This window comes from Notothenia rossii (assembly GCF_949606895.1).
Source record: "Notothenia rossii genome assembly, chromosome: 5".
In the NCBI taxonomy this organism is placed as follows: domain Eukaryota; kingdom Metazoa; phylum Chordata; class Actinopteri; order Perciformes; family Nototheniidae; genus Notothenia; species Notothenia rossii.
In genome coordinates, this window is record NC_136903.1 from 62,943,735 (window position 1) to 62,957,398 (window position 13,664).

The 13,664-nt window shown below is 41.0% G+C and overlaps 1 protein-coding gene across 1 annotated transcript; it reads left to right on the forward strand.

The window, feature by feature from the left end:
* Positions 1-7,611: 7,611 nt before the first annotated feature.
* On the forward strand, positions 7,612-8,184 carry LOC307039995 (transcription factor HES-1-like; the record flags this gene model as incomplete). Its single annotated transcript, XM_079682491.1, has 2 exons — positions 7,612-7,738; positions 7,852-8,184. Exons 1-2 carry the CDS (start codon positions 7,616-7,618, stop codon positions 8,182-8,184), a joined length of 456 nt encoding a protein of 151 aa, XP_079538617.1. The 5' UTR covers positions 7,612-7,615.
* Positions 8,185-13,664: the final 5,480 nt, after the last annotated feature.

The window sequence follows — 13,664 nt, forward strand, 5'->3', positions numbered from 1 at the left end:
ACAAGACTTGAACTGCCTAATATCTGAAAATGCATCTGGGAATTCCCCTGTTAATTGCAAAAAACCGTGGATGATTAACAGAGACCCTAACACTCTCCTGATATTCTGGAAACTGCAAAGCAGATGTCAAAGGTCATATTATGCCTAACCACAGATAGCCAAAAAAACACCCTTTTGATTACACATAAAAGTGGAAGAAAAGACTATTGCGCTATATTTAAAAGAGGAAAAATGTACTTTGTCCCTTCAAATTTAACACACACGAATATATGAGGTGACATTAAAATGAATATACCAGATTGAACTTTCCTGCCATAATACGTTACTTTAATCCTTCAAATAATTCAAATAATACTTCAAAGGTCAGCTTCACCTCACTGCAAGAAAGAAGAAGAAATAAAATAATTGTGAATCGTTTTTAATTTACATTTACTCGCCTTTACAATGTTGTGGTTGTTAGAGTGTTAGGTTTCCTGTCAGCTCGTCTGTTGAGAAGATATAAAATATTAGTTTCATGGAAGTCACCCCGTCACATATAAGAGCATTAAGACATACAGTACATAGGCTAAAACAAAACATCTAAAGATATAACCTTGCACTTTGATAAGTCTCGTGAACATTTTCACTATTTTGACATTTTTATAGATCAAAATTGAACTAAAGAAATAAATGGTAGATTAATCCATATTGAAAATAGGTGTCAGCTGCTACACTAATTATAATAGTTATATTTCTTAATTAATTAAGATAAGATATTACTGTATTGATCCCAATTTGGGAAATGTTTGTGTTGCAGCAGCATAACAAGAAAAACAAAATATAAGTTATTATATATACAAAAGTATGTGAGGAATGGGATATTAAATTGAATATAAATGTAAAATGTACGTGTGATTTTACGTCCAAGAGAAGCTATGGAGCAGAGAGTTCTCTGCCAGCCAGAGGTGATTTGTTATTAGTTCAATATGTCAAACTGATTTCCCTGACTACAATCTTTAGTTACATGGTGAAACGTTATTCTGCTTGTACTAATTAAACTTTTCATATAAGCCACACAGGATTTATTCATTATCTTTACTTATGTTGCGGTCTTTTCAGCAGTGCCATCTCTAAAACGGCGATACAGTCACTACCCATAATTTACATTTCACCGTGACATGGACAAAATGTAACGTCAGCTTACCTCATGGCACGAATCCAGACTCTCCTTTGGAAAACATTGGCCGGGAAACGATAGAACAAGCACGTTTCATGCGAAGACCTGCGGCTGCAACCCGGAGCAAAGCAACAAACCATTGCGTAGCTAACTAGTAGCGCTAGCTTTAGCTAACGTTAGGTAACGAAACGAACTGCCGAGTAAAATTGGAAAACACTGGTAATTAGTTATTCTATAATTTGTAAAACTACGCTGTTAAAAATGACAATTTCAAAAATACAGATTCTAATGGTCAGATATAGATATACAGATACTAAAGATAGGCATGTACTTGCTTTCAAGCAGAACACAGGGGAAAACAAACTTAGCGGGAGTTTTTACGTCTTAGGCGTAATGACGTACAACGGCCTCAACAATTTCTGTAGTCCTATTCAGCCACTCGGTAACAACCATCGTTATTCAGACACGTAAATTCTTCAAAAATCACCAGTGGGGTCACTGCTGATGTATTTAATGTCGTAGAACAAAACGTGATTTATCTCTTAAATTTGTGTCAACCACAGACCTTATTTCGAGCTATTTTCCAAAACCCTATGGAAAAAATGCATTGCTTTTTGACAAAGGAACCGGAAGTGCTAAAAATGCTAACTTACTTCCGGGTTGTTGGACGCGTCACTGCGGTTCTATATTGCTCTCTCCCCCCTCATTAAAAATATGGGCGTCACCCCTCAGCAGCCAATTGCTGCACACGTTAAATTCCTTAAATGCCTGCTCTTCCCTTCTGTCAGCTGTCATTTCAGGTGACTACATGCAATGGTAGTACTACATACTCCTTTTCGTGAGAAAACTGTAAAGCAATATAGCTCAAGATGTCCAACTCAGACAATTCGGATCACGAGCCTTCTCCGGAAGTCTTCGGTCCCGGTTCGGCTCCCTTCAGAGGCAGACTTCCTCATTCCTTCCTCACTCTCTCTCAGGTCCGAGAGCTCTCGGACCAGGTCTCCGGCATAGCTCCCCAGTCTGGGGCAACAGCCCCAGTCAGCTCCCCGGAGAGATCAGGGTGAGGACGCGGGCGCAGCCGCGGAGGAAAAAGGGGCAGGAAGTCGAGCCCGCCAGGATCCCGTCCGCCTCCAAAATCCACCCCTTCCCAGGCCCGCCAGGCCGGGAGCGTCTCTAACACGCCCCTCATGGAGAGCAGCGTGGCCGGCTCCCTGCAATCCCTGGCGAGCTCCATGAGAGCTATCGATGCTCGCCTCCAGGCCCTGGAAGACTCCGTCACAGGAGCTTCAACTTCCGCTGCACTCAGAGCAGCGCTCTCTGCCTCAGTCCCGCCGGGGTTGCCGGGTCAGGGCGTCCTACGCATTCCAGCAGTAGCTCCCCCCTACTCTCTGGCTTCGGCCCTCCCAGCCCCCCCTTCAGGTAGGCCTTTCATTTCCCAAGCCGCCAACATCTCCTCACGGCTTAGGTCGAAAATTCTTGAAGGGAAGGACGTCAATCTGCTCAGCCTTATTCTGCCCTCCCCGGAGGGCAATAAAGACATCGCCACAGGAGGAAATATCACCGCCGTCTTTAAGGCCGCAGACCCCAGGCGCATCAGAGACATCAGCGTAGGGCAATTCATGATCGCTTTCGGCATCTTCCGTGATGTTCTCTGCTCCGTCTACCCTGATAGAAGAGTAGAATTAGATGCGTACATGGCCATTATTGGCGACATTAACATTAGATAAGGGAAACACGTCTTCTATCAGTACCACAAAAGCTTTTCAAGCAAAGCAGCGCTCCACCTAACACATAGCAATATCCGCCTGGACTGGTCAGTGATGGACATTGAGCTGCTCGTGATGGCCACCGGCGGCCAATCTGCTATCTCATGTAACAGCTGCGGAGCGCAGGGCCACATCGCTCCCCTCTGCCCCTCAGTGCCTTTCTCTGCGCCCAGAGCCTCCCACATGCAGTATGCTGGGAACGATAGACCAAACCGTCAGGTGCAGACTAGACACGAAGATAGGATTTGTTCTAGTTTTAAGGAAAATGTTTGCACTCACCCTTACTGTACATTTCTCCATATCTGCACACCCGAAGTCCGTTTGCCCCAGGCGCAGCCACAGCCTCACAGTAGCTCTGCGCCAGAAACCTTGTGGTGGAAAAACATTCTGAAATATCACCCTTCCACTCCCATTAACATCCCTCAGCTAGCAGCTGCGCTTTCTACTCACCCAGATTCCGTGTTCGTTGACTATCTCCTGTCAGGGCTCTCCCAAGGCTTCAGGGTAAGGGTCCTCTCATCTCCCACAGTGACTTTCGTAGCAAAAAACTTACAGTCAGCCGCTAAAGAACCCAACATAGTTTCCCAGCTCAACGACAAAGAACTTCTCAAAGGATACATAATCGGTCCTTTTAGCTCCTCCCCCTTCTCAGTGTTCCATTCAAATCCCATCGGAATAGCCACACGCAAATACTCTGTATAAAATATCTGTCCGCTCCCCGCTCCGGCCCATTCTGCAGCGTCAATAGTATCATCCCTCCAGATCAGTTCTCCCTTCAATATGCCTCAGTGGATAATGCAATAAAAATGATCAAGTTCACAGGGCACGGAGCTTGGCCTTCCAAAGCGGACATTACCGATGCCTTCAAAATCATCCCCATTCATCCGTCTCAGTGGAATTTGTTCGGTATTAAGTGGGAGTCCAAACTCTATTTTGCCGTTCGCCTGACCTTCGGGTGCAGAAGCAGCCCCTGCATTTTCAATTCCTTCTCGGAAGCGCTCTGCTGGATCCTGCTGAACATCGTCAGAATCCCCTCCGTCCTTCACCTACTGGACGACTTCCTCCTTATAGATCTGCCTCAGGACAGCTCAGGGATCTCACTGGCCAAGCTTAAACATTGCTTTCAGGAGTTAGGCGTCCCTCTCTCCAAGGAGAAAACGTTAGGTCCCGACACACGCTTAGAGTTCTTAGGCATCATCCTCGACTCCATAGACATGAAGGCGTCTCTCCCCTCCGACAAATTGCAGCGCATCCGGGACATCACCTAGTCATACTGTGAGAAACAAGTTATCACAAAACAACAGTTGCTCTCCCTTCTCGGACACCTCAACTTCGCCATGCGCATCATCCCCCAGGGGCGCCCGTTCATCTCCCGCCTCCTGGACGCAGCATCGTCGGTCGACAACCTCCATGACTGCGTCTTCCTAGACGAAGGCTGCCGCTCAGACCTACGTTTCTGGTCCCTCCTGCTCGCCCACTGGAACGGAGTTACTTTCTTCTACGATGACCTCGTGTGTTCCTCTGACTCAATGAGGCTTTTCACGGATGCCGCCCCATCCGTGGGCTTTGGGGGTTTCTTCCAGGGAGAGTGGTTCGCAGGGTCATGGCCCCTGTCATTCCCTAATCATGCTTCATCCTCCGCTCTGCACGAGATCTTTCCGATCGCCGTTGCATGCCACGTATGGGGTCACCTGTGGTTCTGTAAACGCATCTCGGTGCGGTGCGACAACCAATCAGTGGTTGGAATCATCAACAAGGCGCGCTCCCAGTGCAGTGACATTATGCCATTCATGAGAAGCATCACACGGTCCTCCATAATCCACAACTTCTTAATCACAGCTCGCCATATGCCCGGTCACCTCAATGTTGTTGCTGACTCCCTCTCTCGCTTTCATTTCCAGACGTTCCGGAACCTCTGCCCGGAAGCCAGCTCGCAACCAGTAGGAATCCCTCCACTTCATCTCCTCTCTCTGCACTAAACGAGAGTCCCCTAGCCCGGCACCTCGAGTCTGCAAGATTCTTTATGAGGAAGGGCTTAGCCGCTTCCAGCCTCAAATCCTACGATTTTGCATGAAGAACGTTTGCCTTTTTCTTCTGCTCAGTAGGCGTCTCACTCAAACCTGTCCTCATCTCCGCCGTGTGCGCCTTCATGTGCTACTGCACCACTGACCGTCTTTTGTAAATACAGTTGTTCCTCTACTCTCTGTGAGTACAGTGTCTTGTAGACATCTACAAGTTGTTGTTGTGATGTGTCATCACCTATAGATGCAGCATTCTTGATTTATTTTTGCTCATTGTGCTTTTTGAATAAACTAAAATTGCCAGCTGAAAAAGTTGTTCTATAGTTAGTTTTTCCTTACACTTGCCCTTGTTATGATAGAAACTTGAGTTTTATTGAATTAAATAAGAGTTCTCTATAACCATCCACCCATTTGTAAGACGCAGTATTTGTCTAAGCTTAACACACAATCCAATCCATCACTTATAATCGCTTTGCATAGATGTCGCTGGGTTGGTAACTATTAACACATTTGGGTAATTTAGAGTTGCTTGTTAAATTAGACTGCATGTCTTCGAGCTGGGGGAGGAAGACAGAGACCTTTGAGGAAACTCATGAACCTACAGGGAGAACAATACATCTCTTCAAATCAAATTTTCAGCAGGTTCAGACCTAGAACCCTTTCACTGAGTTACAGTGCTAACTATTGCACCATACCGGTACATTTTCAGGTGGTTTCACTCAGATTATTCATGAAACTAGGTCCGTTTTTGCTAAATCAACTGAACTGTATATTTGAAAATAGTATTGGCGGAAAGAACGTTTTTTTAATTAACTGTAAAGTGTGGTTGTTTAATGTAAGAAATGTAAATGAAAACTTTTCTACTTCAGAGACAGAAGACATTGTATCTGATGTGATGCATAATGAGGCACACTTCTATTGTTCCTCCAGTGAAAGGACAGCGTGTGGGAAACCAGAGGAACCTCACTCACAGAGCCCTGTGGGACAAAAGATCTGTGCCCTAGAGACAGAATCAAAACACTCTGGATCCCAGAAGTGCTCAATTCCTAATCTGTTTAATATCATAGATTTATATCAAAATGAAGTTTTTCCTACCACGATAAAAACTGCTTGACAAAGCCTTTTGTACTGTATAAGAGTCTGTTAGTGAGCCTACTTGTAAAACTAGATTGTTTTTGAGAATTTAAAGTACAAAGTATTGGTCTTGTGTCAGGAGGACTACAGTATGTTGTGCTACTTTGCAACCAATTACAAGTCACTGGAAAACAGAACATTGTTTACTTTGATTACCGACAGGTCGCTGTTTTTTAGACAAATGATGACCACAGCCAAGTATCAGATGTTGACCTCAGGGTTTATGTTTTACATGAACTATACAGGACTATTTTATTATGAATGACTGATAGTATTTGATATCCGCCAAGGTTTACAACACCTACACTTTTGACATAATATACGAATGGAAATATTTATGTTTGAATTGTACAAGTAAGGTGAATAAGTGTGAAGATAAGGAATGATCTAATGGTCCAAGTGTAAAATGGACAATCAATACATCGGTGTGGTTTTGTTCAAACAGAATAATTTGTGTTAATAGACAGAGTGTGGGAACTCTCAGGAGATCACAGTTTAGCATGATTATCGACCTAAACCCCACGAGCAGCAGATTATTCTCTAAAGGGATTTGGCACACTTCAGGAAACAGCTGCTTCAACCTCCCACACTCATCTAAAAAGCAGAACTCCAGAACAAGTTGCTAATGATAAAATACAATGTTGAGTTGAAGGTCTAAATGTTTCAATGATTAATACAATTTATCCTTATCATTTTCGAAATAAATGTAGTGGACTCATCATTAAAAAGCCAGCCAATGGTGTGGCTTCCCTCCAGATGGTGGGTGACGTCCGGCTCTGTTTCTACCACCACACACGTCCAGTATCAGTCACAAATGCTCCATTCAAATTCCTTTTGTTGTTCATTGACCACAGCATTCAGAGTTGGTGTGGGAAACTGAAACCAACTTTCTACCCACAAAAGTCAAGAGACTGTTTTACATCTGGAGATAAGCATGTGAGTTGTCCTTAACATTTAAATATAGAATGGAAATGTGAAGATATTTCATCGCATGTAAGACTAACATTTTTAAGATAACATTTTTGATTTATTTTCAAAGTTGTAGAAATATAGGGTAATTATTTTTAATAAGGATTCTATCTGATTTAATTAAGAATACAAACTAAACTAAAAACATAAAAGGCTAATAACGTTTGAAGGAAATATATATTTCTCTGAATAACTTTTGTAGTTAAATGTAAGTTACACAGGACTTTTTATCCAGCAATTCAATGTCGGTATCAAACGTGTGTGATGAGATGATGAGCGTGTGCTCAGTCAAAGTCATTGATCCCAGCATCAGGCAGCAGATCTGCTCTCTACAGGGTCACCACTTTCCCAGATTCACACAGAGCTCTGTGAGTCTCTCTCCATCACCCCCCCAGTCCCCCACCTGTTCCCCTGGGATCTAACCATTGTCCCCATTTCAATAAAACCATCAGGCGTGTGGCATCATTTATTGTGTCACCAAGCTTTGTGATTGGTTGAGACTGTGAGAAAGTGCAGTCAGACCCAGACCCACACATTCATATGGAGATGTGGGACTATAAATAGGAGGGATGAAGCCAGCAGAGATCAGATTCTCTCTACAGAGACCTCCACAGCACAGAGATCCATACATGGCACCTACAATCACTGCAGCAATGACCAACTCTCAGGAGCCTCACACTCTTACCCACAAGGTACATTCAAGATTCAACAAGATTTCAATATTGTCCTTCAATCGTTGTCTTTGTTCATTCTACCACTAAGCTCCAGAATAAGATTATTAACGACTTCCTTTTTCTTTCTGCAGCTCAGAAAGCCTCTGGTGGAGAAGTTACGCAGAGAGCGAATCAACAGCAGCATTGAGCAGATCAAGTCTCTCCTGGGTCCAGAGTTCCTCAAACAGCAGCCAGACTCCAAGCTGGAGAAAGCAGATATCCTGGAGATGACAGTTTGTGTCCTGAGACGACTGCAGCAGCAGAATGAAAAGCAGAGAAGACTGCTGAACCACGTCAACCAGATGCAGTGTTCCTCTGATAAGAACCTGAGGGAGGCTGACTTCTCTCTGCTGAGCTCCCCAGTCCAGACCAGCATCACCAAAGAGAAGAGTCCAGTCAACAGCGCCCCCTGGAGGCCGTGGTAGAGCCCTACAGACTGGAGTTACTACCAGACAAACTGTGATGACCATATTGGACAAAGATTACTGGAAGTGAATTCTTCTGAATTCTGAAAAATTAAGAAATAGCTTGTTTTTTTGTGTTTTATTAATGAAATATGACATTTCCTGAGGAAATGAAAGCAACAACTATATCTTTCAATTTAAGAAAGAGAACATCTTCTCATGTTGCACGAACCAAATCTGATTGCATCTGCAATTATTATCCAACCTCACTGTACTTCATGTGTTGGTAGATTACAGCGCTATGGTAACATTTTTAATCTTCTAATTGTTGTTTATCATTTTGATCAGAAACTTTAACTGTTCTTTTTTTAAACATATGTCAAGTTAAGAAACAGAAGATCTTGTCATGCATGTTGCATGAACAAATCTGAATGCAGCAGACATTTTTGATTGATATACCTTACTGTACTTCAAGTATTGGTCGTATATAGTTTAATGCATTCAGTATCTTTTGATTGTTATTGATAGTGAACAAAGACTTCCTGTCCATTTTTAGGACGTAGTCATAATTGACTTAATTTCTCTGATAACTCAGACCTGATCTGTTAAAAGATTGAATTGTTTATCCTTTTTTTCCAAAAGGTTTTCTTAAATGTAACAATTTTCCTGTGATACTTTTATGTCTCACTACACGTTGTGTGTTGTCCAATATACTAACTACGTGGAGAATCTTTTATTTTATCTCTTTGATTGATCAAAGATATTAATTGTCCTTTTTATGGACATATTTAGACCTTCCCTCACTTTCTGTGATAATTGACAATTGTTCTGTTTTAAGATCAATATGTTATTCTTTCATAATTAATGGTTTGTTAAATGTAACATTGTCACAGTTTTACACTGACAATGTCATTTACGTTTAAAAATCAATTGATTATTGATTATTAAAACAATATGACCAGTTGTGAGGTCAGTTTTTACAACAAATGTTTGTTAACCAACAGTGAATGTTTTACTGTTCCCTCAAAAATTGTGAGTTGTGTGTCTTTTGTAAAGACAGTTGTTCCTCTACTCTGTGTGAGTACAGTGTCTTGTAGAAATCTACACTTGTTGTTGTGATGTATCATCCCCTGTAGAAGGAGCCTTCATGCTTTATGTTGTTCATTGTGCCTTGTTGAATAAACAAACAACTCCAGTTGAACGTTTTGTGTTCTGAGGTTCTTAACTTTAACTTTAAATTAGTTGATAGAAGTCTCCATCATCATTCCTACCTTTTCTAATCATCATACATTTCAGCAAACACAGATATATTTTGATCCATAACCTACCTGTTTAATGTAAAACTAATGTGGTACCATTCAAAACTTTCACCAAGTGTCATCAATGAATATTACTCTACAGACACAGCTAAGTCATTAAACTAAATAACAAACAGTAATTTTCCAAACGATGAGGACACATTTTCTTTGCAACTGTTCTGATGTTTCAGGTGTTTTGATGTGGACGCTTTAACGTTAACCATGTCTCTCTTTAGTACATCATAGATTGTTTCTAAAGTGATATATAATTATATACACTTCTATTGTTTCTCCAGTGAAAGGACAGAGTGTGGGAAACCAGAGGAACCTCACTCACAGAGCCCTGTGGGACAATAGATTTGTGCCCTGAAGGGACAGAGATTAAAAGAGATGCTGGCTGCTAAAATTTAAACTTGTTTTGAGGAACTACTTTGTTGTTACTGCTCTTCTAATCAGCAACATAACTACTTTTTTAAATACTTAAATATTAACTTATGTGAGCAAAAGTTTTAGGATATTAGAGTAAAGGTTTTGTCAATCAAACTATACGAGGAGGACAGAGTTGAGTGTGAATGACTTCCACCAATCCCACCAGCAGCCAAGTAATTCTCCAAAGGGATTTGGTACACTTCAGGAAACAGCTGCCCTTCAGGAAACTTCCTACACTCATGTGTAGAGCCCAATTTTGATCAAATTGATGGTCAGAAGTGAGATACGATTTTTTCCTCAATGTTCAAAATGTATGACAATGATTGGAAACTGAAAATATATGATGTTGAATAGGTTTTTCGTAAATTTAAATATAGATTGTTTGTCAAAAGTTCAAATGTTTAAAACGTACAAGTCTGGTGATGTCACCCTCAGTTTCTTTAACAACCCACAGCCAGCATCTGTCAGAGGAGTCCCTTTGTGGATCATTGACCATACAGGGAGTCAGTGTGGGAACACTTTTAGGACATTCTAATAAAGGTTTTGTTAATCACAATTGTTCGATTTCACTCATGGTTTCTTAAAATTATAACACCATGACACTCTGGTTTTAAACAGTAGATAGTTGATCATAAAATTAACTTACTGCATATACTTCAAATCCTAACAGCCTTGTTCATACAGAATACTGCATTTAGAAGGGTAGGCCATACATTATGTTGATGGCTAACAAACCTAATAAAAATAGAATTACTGAACAACTAAACACTGAACAACTTATTGCAAGACCAACATGCTAAAAAGACACTCCTGGACTGCATAGTCAACACATTGCTGCTGTCTTATAGGGGTATTGAAATTAATCGTTTCTACGATGCATCGTGATGCGGACGTGGACGATTCTGCAACGATGCACAGAACATAATCGATTTTAGCATAGTAACGTTGCTTCCTGATCTTCCGACGTATTTTCTCTTTTTCTGTCACACAAATATCAAATCGGCCGATGACGCAGAGATCAGGGAACAGAAGTGACAGCGGCACAGCGACTCCAAACACGGAGCAGTCTGCTTTATCCACCAACACCAGTCCAGAACCAAAAGCAGAATGACCCACTCTGAATCAGGCTGTGTCGCTGCGGCTCAGAGACACACATCGATTTATGTTTTTGAAAAACACTCGTTGTCGCCATGTCAGGTTTTTGGTGGATTTAATCAAGTCTTGGATCGCAGAGTATGAATGTCCTCTTGCTATTTTCAATTGATAAATACGTGTGTAAAGTTTGTGAAGGCAGGAGGAAAGCTTCCGCGATCACCGTCCCCTCTCTGCTGCTTCAAACCCCGCCCCCCCCTGAAAATAATGAGTGACAGGCTGATGAAACTTTATTATTCACTTAATCACTGATTGAGATATGATGAAGCTAACTTAATCTCCTACAATAATGGGATTAATGGGTACTACTTTACAATAAGACTACCCTTATAAAGGTTTTACGAATAGTTTGTAATTATTTTATTAATCAAGTTGTGAAAACTTTATAAATCATTAATAAGCTTGTATAAGACATGAGATACTGTAAACAGGGCAACTGTGACCGGTTGCTTGCCAAATAGTGACCCCACATTTATCTGTACTGCTAAGCCTTATTAGAAATGGTAGTAACTCATTAATAAATGGGAATGTGTTTAACACTTTACAATAAGGCTCCCTTAGGGCAGTTATCAATGTTAGTAACTCATAAATAAATGGTCATAAAGAGATGCCAAGCAACATCACAATGGATGGGGGGGGGGGGAATCAACTCAGTGAACAACAGATACCAAGGATGTTGGCTGATGAAGAAGACGAAGTAAGCTAGATAGCCAATATAAGGCTTAGTCATCTTGCCAAATAGTGAGCCTGTGTTGATGTATGTTAGAACTGGTTTATAAATGGTACTTAATGATTAATAAAGTGTTTACAACCTAATTATAAACTCTTTATGAATCCTTTATAAGGCTAGTCTTATTGTAAAGTGGTACCGATTAATGTAACAGTAAGACAGAGAATAAGTGTGCACCCACATGCAGTATTTTTTTTTTGATATGCTGTTATAAATACTCCTGTTGTCTGCTGTGTTCAGACTAAAGTCCTGTTTGTGATGCGACATTCAGGACATTCAGTGTCCTTTTTTTAACAGAAGACCGTTGCTAGAAGCTGCAGCTAGACTGCAGAATAATTCGTTTTTAGTTGTTGAGGATGGAACAGCTTCACACACAGATATAGGAAGGCTAGACCTATACAATTGGTTTACTTTGGTTTATAATTTAATGTCAAGACATTTATGTTATTTATTTCTGACGCACTTTCTAAATAATAAAAAGGGAGTTCATATTTATCTTACTGCATGTATTAATTGATGAAAAATAAGCCATGTGCAGTAATATAAAAAATTGAGGATGCAACGCATTGTTATGCATCTGGATATCGAATCGAAGACAGGATAATCCTAATCGAATCGAATAGTGAGACCAGTGAAGATGCACAGCCCTACTGTCTTATAGCTGATCTTAAATGGTAAAACATGTACTTCATATCAGGATATTACATTTTTGAGTGATAGCAACCCAGTAGTGTTGATGATAAACACTGGTGGAGGAAAAGGATCCTCAAAAGGTTCATTTGTAGAGGGGCACATGTCAGTTCTCTGCAAATGGACGGAGTGGGGGAAAGCTTTGGAGGACAGAGTTGAGTGTGAATGACTTCCACCAATCCCACCAGCAGCCAAGTGATTCTCCAAAAGGGATTTGGCACACTTCAGGAAACAGCTGCCCTCCAGGAAACAACCCACACTCACGTGTAGAGAACTAGTTCTGATCAAAATGATGTCAGAAGTGAGATAAGATTGTTTTCTGAATGTTAAAAAAAATTATGAAAACGATTGGAAACTGAAAATATAGCATGATAAATAGTTTTTTTTTTAACTTAAAGATAGATTGTTTGTCAAAGATTCAAATGTTTAAAACTTTCGAGTCAGCCAATGGCGTCCTTTCCCTCCAGATGGCTGGTGATGTCACCCTCAGTTTCTACAACAACACACAGCCATCATCTGTCAGAGGAGTCCCTTTGTGGATCATTGACCATACAAGGAGTCAGTGTGGGAAACTGAGCTCAACGTGCTACTCAGGCTGACTACAAGGCACGTGTCAAAAGACCCCATCTGGACAGATGCATGATTATTGTGTGGAATTTACTGATTTACTTGCCATAAATGATCATCCCAGTACCGTCATTTTTACAAAATATGGCATTTGGGATAAAGCAATATTTAATATATAATAAGAAATATATAATATAAATTTGAAAATGAATATATTTTACGTTTCTGTTGAAGCAAAAAATATATAAAGAGAAATAATATGTGATGAATTATCATTTGTTATCTTAAGAGTGACTTATTAAGTACTATTTCAGATATTATTACCTCACGTGTGATGAGATGATGAGCGTGTGCTCAGTCAAAGTCATTGATCCCAGCATCAGACCTGCTCTCTACAGGGTCACCAATTTCCCAGTTTCACACAGAGCTCTGTGAGTCTCTCTCCATCACCCCCCCAGTCCCCCACCTGTTCCCCTGAAATCCAACCATTGTCCCATGGGGCAATAAGAGCATTAAGTGTGCTGCACCAATTATTGTTCCAACTCGCTCTCTGATTGGTTGAGAGACTGTGAGAAAGTGCAGTCAGACCCAGACCCACACATTCATATGGAGATGTGGGACTATAAATAGGAGGG